The sequence below is a fragment of the Platalea leucorodia genome (assembly GCF_965183815.1).
Source record: "Platalea leucorodia genome assembly, chromosome: 9".
Classification (NCBI taxonomy): Eukaryota; Metazoa; Chordata; class Aves; order Pelecaniformes; family Threskiornithidae; genus Platalea; species Platalea leucorodia.
This window is the reverse complement of record NC_138831.1, coordinates 8853460-8873274: the sequence shown is the minus strand read 5'-3', so window position 1 is coordinate 8873274 and position 19815 is coordinate 8853460. Positions and strand designations below refer to the sequence as shown.

Below are 19815 nucleotides of genomic sequence, written 5' to 3'. Positions count from 1 at the left end.
GATCACCGAGTACTTCAAGTCAAGAGCAACCTAGGTGAAAGCTGTCCACCTGAAGTGGCAAACCAAGCTGCTAACTCAGAAACCCCCATGTGCCAAAGAAAGTTCAGGAATCCACTGCTGGTTTGCGCAGAGACAGTAACTTGAGTGGCCATTTGTGGGTAACACGGTACAAGGTTTAAGTTCCATTTTCACAAAGAGACCAAGTCGTCCGTTATCGTGTTACATTCCTACAAGTTTACCAGACAACAATATCCAAAAGTCATTACAAACAGATCTAACTCCATATGCTCTTCAATTCTTAGGGTCAAAAATAACAAGTGACCCCCATCTGTCAAGAAAATAAGAACTGTCAAGTTTTTTGATAGTTCAGCATAAATATTTATAGAACTTCATGCTTCATAACACTCCACGTCCTTATATTAGCTTTTTATTCCTTAAAAATATGGAGGCAGGAGAAAAGCTTTAAAAAGGCTCGGATGAAAACAATCTAGTCAATCAAGACGAGACAAAGAGCGCAGCATGGCTTCCTGACATCTGGGGTGCTGCAGTTTTGGCAGGAGAAGGGTGGCTACAAAGTAATGTCTCCATTTCCCCCGGACTACTTGGGGTGCATTTCATTTCAAATTAACTTTGATGTTTCTCCCATTTGAATTTGCGCTTACAAGGGGATCTGTGGCTGCACAAGAACAAAAACAGTGATTACATTGTGCTGTTATGAAAGGAAATAAAGGCTCGTGTCACCCAGGCTGCGCTGTCAGATTGGCTCCACAGGGCACTTCTGGCACTAAAAAAGCCACGAGCTGCAACTGCCGACATCAGACCGAACAGTGACATTTCCACTGCGCGCCTGAACTTACAACGTGTTACCTTATTTGTTCCTACATGTGTACCTTACTATCAATAACAATCCCAGCAGTCTTTTGATGTCAGTCAAACACGGGTCTCTAAAGGGAAGTATGCAAGATTAAGTTCACGCGTGTCTTATTAGCCCACAAGGTTAAAAAAGTAACAACCTAGGACAGATGGGTGCAGAAAAATCTCAAATCTATTATGCTCAGATCTCAATCACTGCAGCACCTTCCAGGTAACACTGCTAAAGTTAAAAGTACACAACGCACATCTCCACCATTTTCTTTCTTCGCTGAATCTGTTCAAGCAGCACCAGTATGATAACATTGCACCAAGAGAATTCATACTTACACTTTCAGACATCTGAAAGCTATAAGCAAGTTGCATGAGCAAGGGTGAAAGCTATAAGTGCGTGGCTGCTCCACAGTAACTGTCCACATATATGCTTTTACCTGCATCGACTACTAGATAAATAGACATGGAAGACAGACAGTAACGTGACCTCGCACAGTGGGAGCCCATTCACCTCCCTAATCACCAAGATCCCAGGAAGAAATTGCTTTTTAATCTCTGGGCTGTTCACATAGATGTAGCCTGTTGTTTGCCACAGGAGAGCACAATACAGCCTGCCAAACTCCGGCCATTCCGGTGCATCCTACCAGCTTTGGAGATGACCCTGCGACGAATTAGCTCTCTATCGAACATCTGCACAGCCAGCCATAGAGAGGGTGCAGCAGTGCGCCCTCAGCCACCTCGGTTGACATTAAGGCATAAGACAACAGCACCCTGTTGACAGGGGCCGCGCTCATTTTTCCAAGCAAGCTCTGGAGCCAGGAGTTATTCCTGTCTTTTGATGGGAGCAGAAAGACAGAATCAAGATCCTGTAGACCAAATCCTGGGGAAAAATGGGCGCTGCCCCATAAGCTCCTTCCTTATTTACCAGGTCAGGTAATACAATTCTCCATTTTTCAGACTCTCTCCCCCATGTCAATGCACATGTATACATACCATAAGGGCAGGAAGACAATAACACTGAAACAAAAGGCTCAAGTATTTTTAGACTTAAGCTTTAACCAAACCCTATTTTACAGCTACAAGCAAAGCTATTATTAGTTTACAGAGCAGGTATGCAGAAATTACAATATTAGCATCTATTATCTTTCTAGCTTTTAATACTATAACCACTTCTGAACAAGACTACTGAATTACAAAATCCTTGTCTTAAATCATTACCAGGTCAAAGAGTGACTCCAGTATTTAGATGCAAACCTAAGTGCATTTTTAATTTACTGAGTTGCATTAGCCAGTTAGGGGCAAAAGCTAAAAATAGGACTATTTTGTTAACATTTAGCTATGTATTGCTAAGACAGTATATCTCCCAATTAAATGAAGGTAATTTTTTTTCCTCTTGTCAGTTTAGGGAAAAGTGTTTTAACTTCTGGATACTCCTTGCATGCATCAATGCTGCCATCTCCTGGTTGGATGCATGTTGGAACCAGGCTTTCCTGGTTCATCTGACCAACGTCTCAACTGATAACGAAGAATGACCAGTGCAATTAAAGTCTCAAAAGTGCCTTAAAGACAACACAAATCCTCTTTATATATACACCAATTTAAACAGTTTGTTTCAGTATATCTGAAACCTGTTCCTACGCGGCTGTAGCTAACAAAATAAGATCTGCTGCAAACAGCACCAGGAACTTGCACAAAGCCTTTTGCATGGGCTGATCTAATTTTATTGGCAACACTTCGCTTAAATCACTAACTTCTGCATAGGGGCGAATCCTACTTAAAGCTGGAGCAGCTGTTCAAAATTAGACAGTACTCATCTAATTCATCAGCACAAGGCTACCAAGCATTTTCCTCTAGACAGTAACACAGGACACATAATAAAAAAGAACAAGAGGGGATAGCCCTGCTTACAAGGGGGTTCAGTGCAAGCAGGTCATCCAGGCCTTGATGATTCAATGGCCAGGGAACTGCGAGAGCTGCAAGATACACACTGCTCATCCAGGGAAACCAATAGCAAACACAGCCTACTATGAAAGTGGCTGAAGAAAGCTCCCAACCGAAAGGAGATTTTTTTTTTTTTTAAATGATTTTGTGGTTGAACTAGAAAGAACCCATTGCATTGCCACTGCAGATTCTGGAGTAAGCACTTATCAGCAAGGCACCATGACACCACTTCTAGTTCACTAGCAGGTCCTTGCTCCTCTATCCAGTATGTTCTGTTCTTTAGGCAAAACCAAACATAAGACAATGACACAATATCTTTAGAAAAGATCGCAACTCCTCCTGGTCTTCAGAGCTATATTACTATCCAAATATTAACATATTCCATTTATAGTAACAGCCTTTTGCTTCCATCGTTTGTGCTCCAGGCTAACCATTTTCTACATGACTGGTTTGGTAGGATTTAGTGGAGAACCAAAGATAACGTGTTTTGTTTTTAGGCACCTATACTACAGCTTGACCACTAACCTTGCAGGCATGATCTGTGCAGGAGATGTATGCAGAAACATCTGAAAGAGGATGGAGCAGGTGTTACAGTTGCTATTAAGGGCTTATGCTGGGTATTTAAATTGGGTCGAAGCACAGCAGGTTTTTCTCAGAACTGGGGATGCAGCTGGTACAACACTATTCACAGCTTTGTACCTCTAAGGAGAGCAGCTTGAGAAAGCATTACCTTATGCAGCCTGGCACACACCTTGCACAGCTGATGATCTGACTCACACACTTAAAAACACCCACAACCATACGGTCTGAGCATTTCTTATCTTTAATAACAGACAGAGATTATCCATTCTCTTAAGACAGGCTACTGAAGGGCAAAGACTAAGAGCCCATGCTGTTAAGATGCTGGCACCTGATGTGCTCCTGGTAACAAGCTGATCTATTCTCTGCACTAACCTGGGACTGGGTGAGGATCAAGACCAAATTTTTTCCACTTAGTAATTAGCCAGCCACTCCGCTACAAGGCAGGAGAAGAGTAGTCTGACAGAGAACTGTTCTGGAATACGTTAGTGGCTGGTGATTTACAAACCTGTGCTCAGTGACTCCAAGCAAGTCTCTTGCTTGCACATCTAAGCCTGCTTTGAAAACTGGGTACAGAAACATGTGGTGAGCTCCAGAAAACTTTGCTGTGTTGCAGCTTTCAACCCTTTAGAACACTGTCTTTCTAAAGGATTTTAATTTTAAATTTCCTGAGCAGGAGGTTAGTTTTAATGACTTTATCTGTCTGAGTAGGCTGGGAAGCTTTAATTGATGTTCACCGTATAAATATAATTTAATACTTAATACAGAACTAAAGGAACATACCTGGGGAGAGTTACTCTTAAATGTCATTTGTCTAAGTTTATTCTTAATCAAATAAGAATCTAATTTATGACACTATAAAACTTTGTATCCAGAGAGCAGAGACTTCAAACTAAACCTCACAGTACCTGTGCAAGATAATCACTAACCCATTCAGGAGAAAAAGCTGCTGCACAAAAATGACAACAAAGAGGCTGTGCCTTATCAAAGGACCTATGTTTAGGCTACAGTCAATCTGGCAACAAAATCCTAATCTCTCACCCCATTCTTGAAGGTCAGAAGGATTGCCTGCTCCAACATAACAGAGAAAGAGCAAGAAAAATGGAGCAACTCTAAAACCCCACTCAAAGAGAAGAAGCAATAAAGATGTTTTTGGTGTTGGGGGGTGCTTGGGGGGGGGGCGGTTTAAGCGCACTCTGCATTAGCCCTGGCCATACTCCTGCAGACAAGAGCAACCTTATAGCTCAGGTTTGTTTTGTTGTTGTTTTTTTGTTTGTTTTTATATTAAAAAAATACTGCTTCTCAAAATAGGTTAATATATATGACACAATCTGAGCACCTCAATTTCTACGTCAGATGCTCCCTTGTAAGTAGGAAGTTACTATTTTTGACCTGAAACACAAAAAGTGTCCTTTTCAATTTCTTCGATAACTGAATCATTAAAATAACAGGCAAGTCTAAAATTAAGAGATCTTAAATGGCACTGATCTCCTTTGGATCCTGAAAAAGAAGGGGAAATTCCCCTCTTGGTTCAAGTCAGAGGCTCTCAACAAACCTTGAATTTAGCACTGCAGCTTTCCACACCTCTCCAAACTCTAAGTTTATGTTTGTTTCTTCAGATTCCCTTCTCCGATAGAAGAGAAAAAAATCAACTTTTGCGATGTAATATTATGAGATTAGCAAAGTATTTCATCCTCCAAATAATTGTTTCTAAACTCTGGTCACAACTCAGATTGGGAATGTTAGCTAGTGTGGTAGGTAGGGAGCATGAGATGTATCTGCAGACCCAAGATGAACTGCCTAACCCTTTCCACCACCAGGAAAATTAACAGAAAAGCAGAGAAACATGAAATACGCATTTATCATTTGGTTTCATATTTTCTTTGAACAGAGAAGCCTGAACTGCTGCAATCGTAGACCCGTAACAATTCAAACACCAATAAACCTTCATCTAAATAATTGCTGCCCTTTATGACCGAGACAGAACAAAAATATAAGAGTCTATGGTCTGTAATTTGCTGTGGATCACAACACAAGTTGTGAACAAGTCCTTCCATGCATGCTTGCCAGCAGGCTGTGCTACCTGCTAAAGCACAATTGAAGTGGAGAATTGAAGCGTTAACACCTATTTTAATGAGGAAATTGTCTCCAGAGATGACAGGAACTGTCCACTATCAGTTTCTGCTTTAAGTGCCAGCCCCAGAGACAAAGCGTTCATCTTCAAAATAAAACCTCAGAATATGCTAATCTTATTTTCCCTCCCACACTCAAGCACAGCACGGATAGTTAAATTCAGTCCTGTGCAAAGCTGCTGGGGTCATGAACAGGTGACTCCACTCCTAATTTAAACCCTATGGAGAGAACAAGTTTTGACTAATGGGCTCTGGATGGGAAAGTTTAGACAGTGCCAAGCTTTTTGTCCCATCTTTTCCTCTGACTGACACAATAGGGCCTTCATTAATTTAACTGCAGCTCCCCTGTATGCTGGCAGGAAACATTTCTTCAAAGAGCAATCTCACCCAGCAAGATCCCTCAGATCTCAGCACTTCCCAGAGCTTAAAAACATACTATTTCAGAGAGAAGACCATTCACAGGGACCGAATGTCGCAAGCATTTTGAAAAACGGAGCTTCTGCACAAACATTTTTCAACTTCCTCCAAGTTTCCACCTTAGATAACTCCACCTGGAATCCACACAGCTGTTTTGCAGAGTGTTATTTCACCCTGTCATTGCCAAACCTAAGTCAGCTCCTTATTACTGCTTTCCAGAACTCCCTTCTTCCTGCTCCAGAGCATCCCCTGCACCACCACACACTTCTCTCTTCACAACAGCCATCTTGGCTGAGCCTCTTCACCCCAGCTGCCCCAAGTCCTCAGGTGGCTCCTTGTCCATCACTTCAGTAGCCCTCTCAACACAGGCTTTTGCCCCTCTCTCAGATTTCCTTCCCCACGCGTGGCTCTTCATTTGCCCAGCTACGTGTCCTACAACTCTTGTTGTGGGCTCCCTGCCTACCTCTCCATCAGCCATGTCAGGTGCACCTTGGAAAACTTTTGTCCTCAAACGGTGGAAGTTTGTGCTGACCTCTCCTCACAGCAAAGAGGAACTCTTACCCCAATTACATCAGTTAACTGGCAAAGAGCAGGGAAAGTCTGTGAAGCTGACAAAGCTTACACTAAACACTTTACAGAAGTACTTCTCACTGCAGATGTTTTGAAAGTTTGTGTGCTTTGTACAACTAAATTGGTCTTTCAAAGTCTAATCAGTATAGGTTTAGTTTTAGAAGGGAAACAAAACTCTAAAACTTACCAGAAGTGGCCTGCTGTTACGCACATCTCTTTTGCACTCCAGCACAGACTAAGTCTCTCACAGATTTTGAAGTTCCTCAGTACAGTCACAAGCAGTTGGTTTAAACTCAAGTGGCAAAAATCAGACAGCTGAATAGCTTTAAAAAAAATCCTGGTTGATGCTTGAATCATGAATTACTACATTTAAACACAGAAAGCCTTAAAACTCAGGAAGAGTAGAGCCTTAACTCAACCTACAGAATTGTCTGCATGATCCAATCTATCCCAGCAACTCTTCCACGGCTGAGAGTCTGTTAAACTTATTTTAAAAGGCTTAAGAAACCAATAATATCTACCAGCCAAACTGTTCTTTCAGCAAAAGTAGCATGGTGCATCCCATCCAGCATAAAACTGCTTCCACAGAGCCAAGTGGGGTCAGGCTGTGTTACAGGAGGACAAATGATAATGAGATTCCAGGCAAGAGAACACAGGCAATATTTTCTGGAAACACATTAAGTCTCCTGTTGAAAGATGACTAGTATTTTACAATTCGCTCGGTCTCTTGGGGTTACATTGGCCCAGAACACGGAAATTTCAACTACATTGTATTTTATCAAGTATTTTCCTTTAATTGATCCCTTACTCTTTCCTACAGCCTTTTCACTTAAAGAATTACGGGCTTGTCCACATATGGAGCTATTCAGAAAGAGTTATTCCTGACAAATCCTGTACAGAACCTTACTTTGGAATAAACTTACCTTAAACTACGAGACCTTTCCAAAGCTGATTCTAGCAGAATACGTTACAAGCCAGGAGATCCTTTTAAATTACTTCACTTATATTCTTTAACCCAAATTAGCTTTCCTCTATAAACACTTTGAGCTACAAATATTTTTAAATGAGCTGAATATCAGCCCTAGGATTGAAAGAAGAGAGATGACTACCATCCAGCTTCTGCTCTATACTTCAAAGTAGCATGTCCTCCAAGCCCTGAATTGAGTAGATAACACAAAGCAATCTAGGAAGGTCAGCTGATGAAGAAGTAGTAATACATGCAGTTAACATGGAGCATACAAGAAAAGATCAGCATGGGTGGCTGGTTAGGTGTTTGACAGTTCTTAATTTGCCGTTTCAGCCTTTAATTGTATGATGAATTTGTTGGCAGCATTTGTGGATTCATGCCTCCATTCATCTTTATTTACAAGCAATTTCCAGCTGCAGCTCTAATTTGAGTTTCCATCCACTGACTATGCTCCTTCTCCACTAGCTCTTAATGGCAGCAGTCTCACCTTCACAACCATCTTCCAACCACTGCTCAGCTATGCTTCTGCATAAGGATTTGGCAAAAATCCTGCAGCATCTGTATTGCAGACCTGACCTCACCTAGATTAATTTATGAATATTTCAAAATCCACCATGATTAATTCAAAAGACCACCTACGTTGCTGCACTCCCCACCATTGCTCATCTTGCCAGGGTCAGCACGTTTCCCTTCTCAATGCCTGTACGCATCCAGATACGCGCAGCACAAGAGACAGAGTCGCACCCAAAATGACAGGCATTGATCAATGAAAATAGCAAAAAAAGCTTAAGTACTGTGGAAGAGGTCCCATCGAACTTTGACTGCTCTCAGACTTTCGATACTACTTTGAATACTATGGTCTGCCAGCCCATACTACACTGGTTGAGAGGAGAATGGAAGCAAAGCAGAAAATGCAGCTTTTTGTTTAAAACCAGTTTTGTCCAATTCTTAGTTCAGTTCTTAGAAAATGATAGTTAAAAATTCAAAACCATTAGCCCAAAGTCTAGACACAATAAGTGCTAAATCACCTCTTCATTGCAGCAGACAATTGTTGATTTAGAAGCAACCCTCCCTAAGGCATCCAACTTGCCTGTTTAACTGAAAAGCCACATCTTCCAACATGCAAGTTTTGGAGTTTCAAATAGCTAAAATCTTAACTCCATGTCTGATGTGAGTGGCTGTTTCATCTCTGTTAGACTGGACTCCTACAAGCTGATCTTCTACGGCTTACGATGCTGCAAAGCCTTGACCAATTATCCTGCTGGAGATTCTTTCATGACATTACTGTGTGGATTTGTCTGACTCATGCTTCTGCCTTTTCCTCAGAACGGGCATTAATAGCAATGTTCTTCTCTGACCTAGCCAGTTACTCACATGGAATTCATACCAATACACTTTTGGAGATTGCTGTTCTTCTATTAAACTGAAACTAGTTAACAGCTTCAAAAAGATACTGCCAGGGCAGAGGGAAGAAGGGGCTGATTCATGGACAGAGATGTTCATGTCTAAAATGCCTTTTTTTTCCCCCAGGAAAAAAACCAAGCCTAAAATAATCTAAAACATGCACTTTCCTTCTTTATTTGAATTAAAAGCACACTCAAAATGTCACTCTACAGAATCATGATTTGTAAACTATAAACTTGCTTGCATTTGCGCTTGCTTCTTCTACGAAACAAGTTAGGGCTAGTAGAGAAAGCTATCTGAATTCCCCAGAAAGATAATCCCTGCATTAAGAAGCTTTTTTATTTGACATATCCCAACAGCAGATAAAAAATTCCCAAGTTATTAATACTGAGGGTCAGATGCTAATCACAGATGAACCACACACTTTGCTCTTATCACAAAAGTATCTTAAGTGTCAATACACTGGAATACACAAGTAAGCTTGGAATTTCACCTTGAAATACTTGTCCTCACCTTGCCCTGTGGAGCCACACGAGGTGACAATGTCACACCACCCGCCTACTTATTTAAGCCAAGATGAGGCAGTGAAACAAGTGTCCAGCTGCATTTCCATGCTTTAGCTGTTGCTCTCTTGAGCATGTTTCCCCTGCTATTTGGTTTAGCTTATGTCAAGTACGACATGTCAGCCATTCTCATCCCCTCTCCCCAGTGAAGTGACAAACTTTTGGAAGTGTCAATTCAAATTGATTCAACATCCCTCCTTTCCCAAATTTTGGAAAAAAGTGAGAGGCTATGCCAAAATCCTTCTTGCGGAAGGACAGCCAAGCCTATCACCTTCAAAGGAAGCAGTTCGTACCTAACCATTCAGAGCTGTCTCAGAAGAATACAGATGAGGTTTCCATCTTTTCTTACAAGGTTGATGCTCCATTAAAGCCTAGTAGGTAGCACAAGTTTTAGCATTCTTGCAGCCAGACCAGAAACACCTTTCTAGACCCATGAGCTTGTCCAGCATTTATACAACTCAAGGGACCACAGTGTAGAGACACTGAAGCAGGATGAAAACAAGCCAGATGAGGAACCTAAAGTATCATGGATCAGCTAAAAATTTAACAGGACAAACAAATGCAGCCACAGAGTCACTAATATGATTAGGCAGCTTTCAGGATCCGAGTTACTCTGGTGATACACCATACTCTGTAGACACACCACTTCATTGCAGGTAACCTGGGATCTTGCAGCCTTGGGGATGCACTGCACAGTGTCAACACATCGCCAGAGCTGTAATCCTAAAGTACTCTGCAAACTTACACAAAGACAAAAGCACCTCAATAACTTCAGCTGATCGTCTCCTTCCAGAGCATGGTCACCACCACTAGCTGCCATCAGAACAGGACATCTACCTCCCATCCTGGTCCTCAGTCCTCCCCCACACTTTCTCTCACAAGTGAGCTGAAAGTCGGGTAGCTTGCTTTCCTACAGAGCCGGGGGGGGGGGGTGCAAGACATCACCAAAAACAGCCAATAAAAAAATAAAAGGTCAGAAAGATAGGAGTGAACCTGATATTTACAGGCAACAGCCCAAAACTTCCACTAAATATCTTGCAAAGCTCAGATCGTAACCATAACAATATCTAAATATTAGACAGAAAAGGCTGTTGTCAGCTAGCTTCTCTAGAACGTGATCCAAACAACTTTATTCTCACCTCCACGGAAAAGCCAGCAGAATGCAAAATTAACTGTGCTGAATCCAACCAGTTTGGCACTCATGAAGGAAACCTCATCGGTCAAACTGGGACAAACTTAAACTTGTCCCATAAAACCATGTTTGCAGGAGGCTGGTGGGGGCGGCCCAGAGGAAGACTTCTCCTTATCAAAGTTTCTTGTAATTAATAGTATACACTGTCATATTAAACTGACGTAAAAAAAATTCTGTACAAATCAATCTGGAGCTGTACAATTAACTCTGGATCTGCAAGACACACCTGGTTACTATTTAAAATGGGCACTAGGAGGTTAAAAATACTGCTCCTTCGCAGAGTTACTTACACTGCCTTAGAATATTAAAAGTAAAATTTTAGAACATCTGGTTTTCCTTTCCACTCCCTATGATATCATGTTTTCCAAGCACATTTGGCAGCTTACTGTAAAGATACAGGCAGACTAAACATACAGGGCAATGTGGAGTCAAGATGAAAAATTCCAAAGCCCTGGATGCAGTAAGTATGTTTCCTATCTCCAAATTTTACAGTTACACAAGTGGTATAATAAGGGTTTTCCCCCCCTTGGTAACTCATATATTCTTCAGCCTTCTTCCTTGATGAGATGATATACCATGTATCTGCCCTCTAGAGCTTTGGCTGTGTCTTTGTAAGTAATTTTTCATATATTATGGGATATTCATAGTCCCTGTACAGCAAGATTCAGTTATAGGAAAAAATAATTATGTTTAACAGGGTCAGATTTTGTATGTACTTTTCTTTATCTCACTCTGGGAGATGAGATTAGCCTTCTATATTCCTCCTGCCTAAAAGGAAAAGGGGGGAAAAAAAAAACAAAAACAAAAAAAAAACCAAAAAACCCAAAACCAAACCAAAACCACACCAAACCCTCCACACTACACCCACTGCCTTTTTACTGCTTGGGTTTGTGCCTCCTAGCCTGGAACTGGGAAATTGGACCAAACCAGTTCCAGGGGACTGTGTTTCCCATGAATTTACACAGGCTGTAAACAATACAGAAGAATGGCTGTTATAAAAACTAAGAGCTCCCATTTTACCAATTTCTCGCATGTATTTTAACTTGATGCAACCTTTGCATTTTTTCCTCTTTACCTATTTTATTATTTTTACTGGGTCACATTCAAAACAGATTAGCCAGCATTAACATACCTTTAAGCTTAGCACATATTCACATTTTATTGATGCACAAGAAGGTAGCTGACTCATTTATGCTCACCAGTGAAGGAGCAGCAAACCTAGAAATCCAGTATCAGTTTCTTGCTCTAAATCTTAATTTCTCCGTTTTGTAAAAAGACAGTTTGGAAATGCAAAGAGATGCCTTGGGAATCCTAACATGGCAGAGTCTTTGGCTTATTATGTCACATTTAAAAGCAATTTATATCATAGCAATTATTAAAGTGTACAAAGGAGGAAAAGTACGTATTAAAAAAAACTACTGACAAAATAATAGTCCCAGTGGTTATGCCCTGATTAAAACTTAATGACTAATCAATAAAGCTATAATTATAACTTTCACCCTGATGCAATTTGGAATAGTTTATGTATTCCTATTGATCAGCTAAGACTTTATATAAAACAAATGTGAGAAGATCTTGCTTTGTGCTATTTTTATTACAGGTTTATTGTAGCAAATCTCTAAATCCCTATCTCAATTATTTTACAGCTTAGTTCGCCCATCACACCAAGAGGAGAAGAAAAGCTAGCAAAAAGCAGAATCTTACTAGCTGAAAAATGGCTGTTAGAACATCGCAGTTTCCACACCATAAAGCCAGATTGCCGTTTCAACGGCTATCACTATATATTTCTCTGGCCTTAGAGTAGCAAGAGCCAAGCACATGAGACGGCCCCGAGCAACTTATTTAACTATGCTGTATCTCCATTTGTCAGACTGAAAATGAAATCAGTAAGTGCCTGAGTTGTAAGGGTCAAAAAACCTACAGACCACCTTTGAAAATACAGGCAGCAGGTTCTGTAATCATGCAAGGAGTCATCTGTAGCCAACTGTTCTTTGGCTGCTGCTGATTAAATTACCCAGTTATAGTTTTCTCACAGAATCCTCACAGGCAGAGGAAGTATACTATAAATAACAGATTCGCAAAAGAGACTTTTTTTTCAGTGAATTTTATCACAGAGCACTGGCACCTCTTCACGAGCCAAATCATCATTTTGCTTGATTATGAAACAGCACTTAAGAAGCTTAAAACACCTCTTGGATCTGCTGTTCCATGAGATATCAGGCAAACAAGGAATTTAAGAGCTATGCATTGGTGAAGTGGTGAAGAACCTCTTGCTGATTTCTAACAGCCTTTATAGAATTTCCATGGAAATAAGTTCTGTGCATTGCCTTAAGTTAGAAGTCATAACCTGACAGCACAGGCTCTAATCAAGATCAAAAAGAATCCACCTGAGGCAGCAACACAAACACATCCCACCCAGCCCTAAATCTATCACCTTCTATCTACTCCTGCCTATAACCACTACCAGAGTGGTTAGTAGGTGCTGCATTCACCTATCTTCATGTGCTTGGTATGTTAAATTAAGTTCCCTGGCTAATTCCCATTCAATCTAATCAGTATCTTTTCCACAGAATAAAAATTACTTGGGAATCAAAGCTGAACCCACAGAGAGCAGGGAGAGCTGAACTGCTCCCTGTGGGAAGTAGCTAGGCTATGCTGTTATAGTAGCGAGGCACCTGGTGCTAAGCTAAAATCGCATAGATCCCTCTGCACCCCTGGTAGCTTGGGACCAACCTACAAGTAAGCTAAGCCAGCACGGGGAGTACAAATACAGAGCTACCTGTAATGCAGAGAAAGAAGCTAGCATCCCAAGAGATGAAAAATCTCAGTTAATAAAAGCAGAACATGGAACCACATACACAATAGATTTTTCTGCCCCACATCATGGGCTAAGTCTAAGATGCAAAAGAGCCAGAAAAGCTAGTTTCATATAGCCCATTTCCCTCCCCCGAACTTGTGGAGACAAAGCAATTTGCACCCCATTTCATGGCTGTGGTGCCAGGAAACACCCAGTGTGACAAAAGCAGGAGAAAGGAGGTGGACGGCGCTGGCAGGAACAGCAATGGACTGTTCACAGCTGAACACCCAGCCCTGAACACTGCCAAGGCACCGTGCCAACTCTGCAGTTAAAAACGAGAGTAGCATCTGGGGAAAGAAGGATTTTGCTGAACCTGGAATATATTTGATTCAGCTAACCCAAAGCAACCTTGCTCTTTTTGTTTGCAAATAACCTCAGAAACTGTTTTTAAAAACAGAATATTCAAGCTTCCAGAATAAAGCAGTATTTACCTATAGACAAGTTTGTATCTGGATCAGACAGGAATGGTCATCGTTTGATCACATGGAGAAGCGTTCTCTTTCAACACTCACTACGGCCTATTTGCATGGGAAGTTCCTGTTATGGAGTGTCACGCACTCAGCTCTTGCCAGAGCTGAAGGTTTAGCTCTGTTGATCTACAGGTTGTCCAGTCATCCTGGCATTGCATGTTGGCAACGAAATTAATTTTATGATCTTAAAATGGAATATAAAGTCACTTTCAAATACAGCCTTGATATTTCCTTAGTACTGAAAAATTTTCCTTCTCTCTCTCAAAAAAATTTTCTAAGGAGTGATCAATATAAGCTGGGAAACAGCCTAGATATACCAGATTGGAAAGTCACAAGGGCAAGAGGTATTTTGTTATTTAAATTCAATAGGTTAATGCTATTTCACTTGTAACTTACAATATAAAACAAACAAACAAAACCACACACACAATTTCTGCAAAGTCCATACTGTTAACAAGGCAAGGGCAACCTAAGCATCAAAACGAGAGAGGCTTCTCTTGTGACCTTTGTTAATGATCATCTAAAGTGTTAAACAGAATTTGGTCCCAATTATTCCGGGTATTGAATAAACCTAGGCAAAGCAAACCATTACTTGCAGCTCCAGAACCTGCTATGAACAAAGCAATGGATTTAATGGATAAGAAACACAGCCAGTTTTCCAAAAAGTGGCAGGAAAGAGTTTTTAAAAAGCTTGTATATAGAAACTATTTTCATTATTCACATGTATCTTTATCCAACCAATACACTAAACTAAGGGCTGCAGCTATCAGAGAAACCATGTGAAAAGCTGTCACTAAAACATACAGATGTCTATCCCAAGGGAAAAAGGTTCATTAGATCACCCGTGACACCTTCCACTGAGACAGGCTTCATCAGGAAAGCATTACACATAGTCTGGTAAGTGAAGCTACACAGCCACCAGTTGCCCTATCCTGTCACATCACTTCGTATGTCCACTAGGAGAGTCTGTTTATAAATACAATAAAATATTTTGGTAAATGGTGTTGGCTGAATGTGAATGCACAGAGGGAAGGAGAGGGAGATAATTAATAATTTAGTTAATACTGGTTCTTGCGCATCAATATGCATGGGTTTCAGATGATGACACCTACCCACTTTACATATAACATCATTGTCTTATGGCTATTTTTAAAACAAAAATTCTTTCCATGACTACCCCACATGAAGCTGAAAGGCCATAAAAGCCTTTCTTGAATGTTAACACTGATGCACAACCACTACAATGTGAAGGTATATTCATGTTTTGGAACAATCCACGCTTCTATTATCTACTGACTCAGCAAGATCAGTCAATAGGCCTACTAAGAATTGTTACTAACTCATTTGTTCACTTTGAAATGATCCTTACAAGTGCCAACACTTCCTTAACAAATAAATAATATTTTTTGTAAGAACTGGCACAAGTACAAAGATGGTCAACACTCAAAGTAAGATATGACGCCAAACCTGAGTTTTTATAATTGAATGGTTTCCTCTCCTCCCACTGACACACAATATATGAACCTCTTTCTTACCACTTCCCCAAGGGAGGCAGCCACCATGTGTGTTGCTGGAGTCAAGTAAGATGTAGAGTCATGGTGCAGCATGGATTTCACATTCTCATAGGTGATAAAAAATGCAGCAGCTGAAATTCAAGAATACATGCAGTCATTTAACTGTTCCTCCATCACAAAACTAGCACAAACACATGTCGAGGTGGATTTTGCTACCTATTACTCTGCAACTGTAGTCAAAAACAGGATATTTTTGCCCCAAAACAGTACAACAGTATCAACACAATCTGTGGGATAATTCCTTCAGAAGTTCATGCTCCTGGCCATCACTGGCAAGCCTCCCATTAATATCAAAGGTGTCAGGACTTAAGGCCATATTTAGTATTGAGATAAGGAAAGATGTGTTAATTAGTCGTGAATGTCCAGTAGGCTTTGAAAAAATTGTATCTTCCATGTTCATAAACAGGAAGGGTAAAGAGGAGGACTTTTGGTTGAATTGGATGGTCTTTATTTTTTGGAAAAAACAAACAAACAAAGAAAACCCACACAACACCAAAGAAAAATCATCAACAACAAAAACCCCACCCAAATCAGTTGATTAATTGAAAATTTAAAAAAAAAAATCAAGGTACTTAATAAAAGTCTGCTACCTTGCAATGTGCAAAACTGTTTCAGTAGCAGTTATTAATAACTTCTTCCTAGCTATTGTCAGTTTAATAGTTTGCACTTAAGCTCCATAAAAAAATTCTTCCAAGCTTCTGAAGGACTTATAAAAGCCCTGTCCAGTGAACAAGAAACATACAAAACTAAACTGAGCATAGCAACATGAGCTGTGTTTATTCACTGCAACAGTCAACTACAAAGGCACTTGCACCTTAAGGGTTACTCCTTCTCCTAAAGATAATTTCAGTTCTCAGTCATACGTTGGAAAGATAAAACCACAGTTCAGATTTTGAAGATGTAAATCCTGAAAAAACTGACATGTCTTGCGGCGGAACAGATTTTAATTGTAAAGAAGGGCTATGTGAATTGCCTTCTGCTAATCAAAAGATGCTTATCACCTCAAAAGGAGATAACAGAGCAGACAAGATAAAGAACTGAATTTTTTTATATCATCTTATGAAGGACATCAAACATCTGAAGGTGTCAGTGGATTTGTCAGCAAAGTTCTCCTAACATGTACTACTGACAGCATGGCTTGCTGCTTTTTTATCCCACCCTACAAAGGCAAAATGGACAAAGGCATTAGGAATTTTAGATGACTTTTCTCTGCAGGGACTACAAGCATTTACTTTTTTACAGCTTCCATTTCAAAAGTATTCCTCGTGTCTTCTCATTTTAAGTGTTGCAGTTGTTTCCAGGGAGAAAAAGACTGGCATAGCATCTCCAGGGCAATTAGCTCAAAGACCTCCAGTGCTCAAGCGCTTCGAATTTTGATTCATTTCCAATGCCATGAAAGAGCAGGTCATGACAAAAGCGTCCAGAGCAAGCGAGACTGAAGCCCTCTTTGGCACATGGAAATGCTGTGGTGTGCCCCTATAAATAAGGGCAGGCTTGCAAGACATAGCCAGGAACACTTCCAAGGAGTAAGGGTTGCTTTTCAGAGTAAACATGCAGCAGCCTTCATTCCAGGCTTGCTCAAAGAGTTTGTTCAATACTGTACAATTCTAGAAACTGTTCTTCACAGCTGGACGCGGACTCACAGAATCCAAAGTCACCTGCAGGAGAGGAAGCCATGGACATAAACGTCCTATGCTACATAAGTTGCCACTTAAAGAAGACAAAGCATAATCCAGAGAAAATTTACCATTTGGAAAGGATCCTATAGCAGTGGAAGGAACACCAGCATAGATGCCACGAAAACCACCAGCCTTCCTAAATCCTTGAGGACTCTGCAGTCTTGTTTTTACAGTATCCAGGGGAAAAAGGATCAAGTCAACACAGACACCAGCAACTCCACCAGCCTTCAAGACAAAACCATGGAGTAAAGTGCATTAATATTCACAGAGGTGAAGCTGTGGTGCTTATGTGAGTAACTGAGGCATGCCTCAACCAAGGCACCACTGACCGTATCCTTTCTGAGGTCAAATTATAAACGATAGTCTTACACAGACCTCAATAGCTTCTATAGCTATAACAAGGAAGCTTCAACAAAAGAAAGTGATATTACAACTTTTAAACCATTTTTAAGGTATTTTCCAAAAAATCTCAGTGTTTTGAATAGTACAAGCAAAGCAATGCAACACCTACCCACTGCACAGAAAAGCAAGACAGTGAATGCCACTTATCAAGATGACAGAGCACAGAATGACCAACACCTCTGGGAAGTTGTGTGATAAGATCAGGGAAAGACAGGAGCAATTCTGCTTCTCCTGTAAGCATCTCTAGAAAGCACATTCACATTTTTCTAGCAAGCGTCTTCATTTAAAGTATTACCCCCCCCCCATTTCCTTTGTTGAACAAAGCCGAAAGTAAAACTGCTTTATTTTCCTTTACCGACAAAAGTCTACAGGAAAAAAAAAAAATTATATTAAATAAAGATGTTTTCAAAGTCATATGGAAAAGGAGAAGGAAGGTTTTTATCCAATGCAATTCTTACAACCAAACCCTAAAAAAATAGTTTCAATTAAAGCTCAGTACTTTCCCATTGTCTGTGTTTCTAGATGACTTTTTTTTTTTAGTTTCCCCAGGACATGGCTGATCAGTAGAAAATAATTACTTGTGAAAAACAGGAGGAGGAGACTGAAGTAAATAGAAAAACTCATTTAAAAAAAAAAAAAAGAAAAGAAAAAATATCAATAGTTAGCATTAATCCATTATGAAACATTATTTAGATTCATTATTATTCAGAACAGAAAACATAGTTTGAAGTCTACCTCATGTAGAACAGCTGCACAGATTTTTAACTCTGCCTGAAAACAAATCACATGTGTGTTACTCTGATTTTTTTTTTTTTCAGGGCCAACAGAGGATTCAGAGGTGTTCACTGTCTACTACTAAAGTTTTAATCAATAAATTAATTACTCTTTTAATCTAGTTGGCTATTTTGCATGCATTGATTTTTCTTCACTCTTTTTCATCAAAATCCTTATCTGCTCAAAATAACATTGATCAGATTTAATCTAGCCATCTGTTAAAACATGAATCAAAAGTTACTAATTGCTTCTTTAGTTTTCAGAGTTCTATATCCTAAATGTCATTTAAATTCGTGAAGCGGCTAACAGAGCACCTGCTAGAGGGCGGCAATACCTGTGTGCTTACGCCACCTGCAGAAAACAGTAATGATTTTTAGACAATAAGACAACTAAAACGCACCTTCTCCTCCACCTTTCAGTAACAGTAGCATTATCAGAAATCGAACAGCTGAAAACCTTTACCAGGAGTTGGGCATACCCGTTAAACTTAACTCCAGCAAAATAACGAAATAAAACCAGGCCCTAATCCAAATGCGTCGAACCACGACCTTGCGGCTGGCAGCCCCGCAGCGCCTGGGGCAGGGAGCGGAGCTCTGCCGGCAGGCGCAGGCCTGCAGCTCGCCTCACGCTAGCACAGGGCAGCGCGTCCGTGCTTTTCCACACAGGACCGGGAGCGAGCGCTGGATATTTCCCGGGAGGCCCCTAGCTATGGAGGCTGGGAGCTTTGCATGCCACGCTGCCGGCAGTACGCGCTAAAAAGCGGCTCTGAGGGCGGGAAACGCGGCGCAAAGCGCACGCTCCACCGCGGACGCGCCCGGCAGCAACGGCTGGGCCCGGGAGAGCGGGAGCGCCGCCGGACTGCCGCCAGGGTCACGGCCTCCCCACGGCCCCGACACCCCCCGCCCGGGGGCGGCTGCGGAGGCCAAGAGGAGCCGAAGCAAGGCCCCTCAGCGCGGCGCCGGCCTCGGGCCTGCGGGGCCGACAGCCGAGGCCGCCGCGTCGCCTTGGCAACGGGCAGGCCCGGGCCCGCGCACTCACCGCCAAGGCCGCCCAGGACTCCCGCGGCTCCATGCAGGGGTGGCGGCACGGCACGGCACGGCACGGCACGGCACGGCACGGCACGGCACTAGACCCCCCGCTCCAGCCGTGCCCGCGGCGTGCACACGGGCGCAGCCATGTTGCCGCCCCTGACCCGCGGTCAGGCGGGAGCGCGTCCCCACAGCGCCTGTGCGCCGCGCATGCGCACGGCGGGCAGCGACGGCGCTGCCCGCAGCCTGCCCTTTCCTCAGCCCAGAGCCTCTCATGAAAGCGATAGCGCTGCGAAAGCACCCATCAGTTATCACTAAACGTTAATTAGTTATCACTTAATGGTGATTTGCTATACGCTAGCAGCCGTGCCCGTCCAGAAAAGGGGGGAGAAGCGCTTCCTC

At 41.6% G+C, this 19815-nt stretch overlaps 1 protein-coding gene across 6 annotated transcripts in view; it reads right to left on the bottom strand.

Annotated features, from left to right (window-relative positions):
- SLC25A26 (solute carrier family 25 member 26) overlaps positions 1 to 19588 on the bottom strand; it is a 114758-nt gene extending 95170 nt beyond the window's left edge. For 4 of the 6 annotated variants that reach the window (XM_082321805.1, XM_082321803.1, XM_082321802.1 and 1 more), the window contains exons 1-3: positions 19424 to 19588; positions 17278 to 17434; positions 15492 to 15601 (exon numbers count right to left, since the gene is read on the bottom strand). In XM_082321805.1, the coding sequence (XP_082177931.1) occupies positions 15492 to 15601; positions 17278 to 17434; positions 19424 to 19456 (300 nt within the window). In that variant the 5' untranslated portion in view covers positions 19457 to 19588. Of the gene's footprint in view, positions 1 to 15491; positions 15602 to 16762; positions 17189 to 17277; positions 17435 to 19423 lie in introns of those variants that run through there. The other 2 variants (XM_082321806.1, XM_082321807.1) reach the window with 2 other exon arrangements.
- Positions 19589 to 19815: the final 227 nt, after the last annotated feature.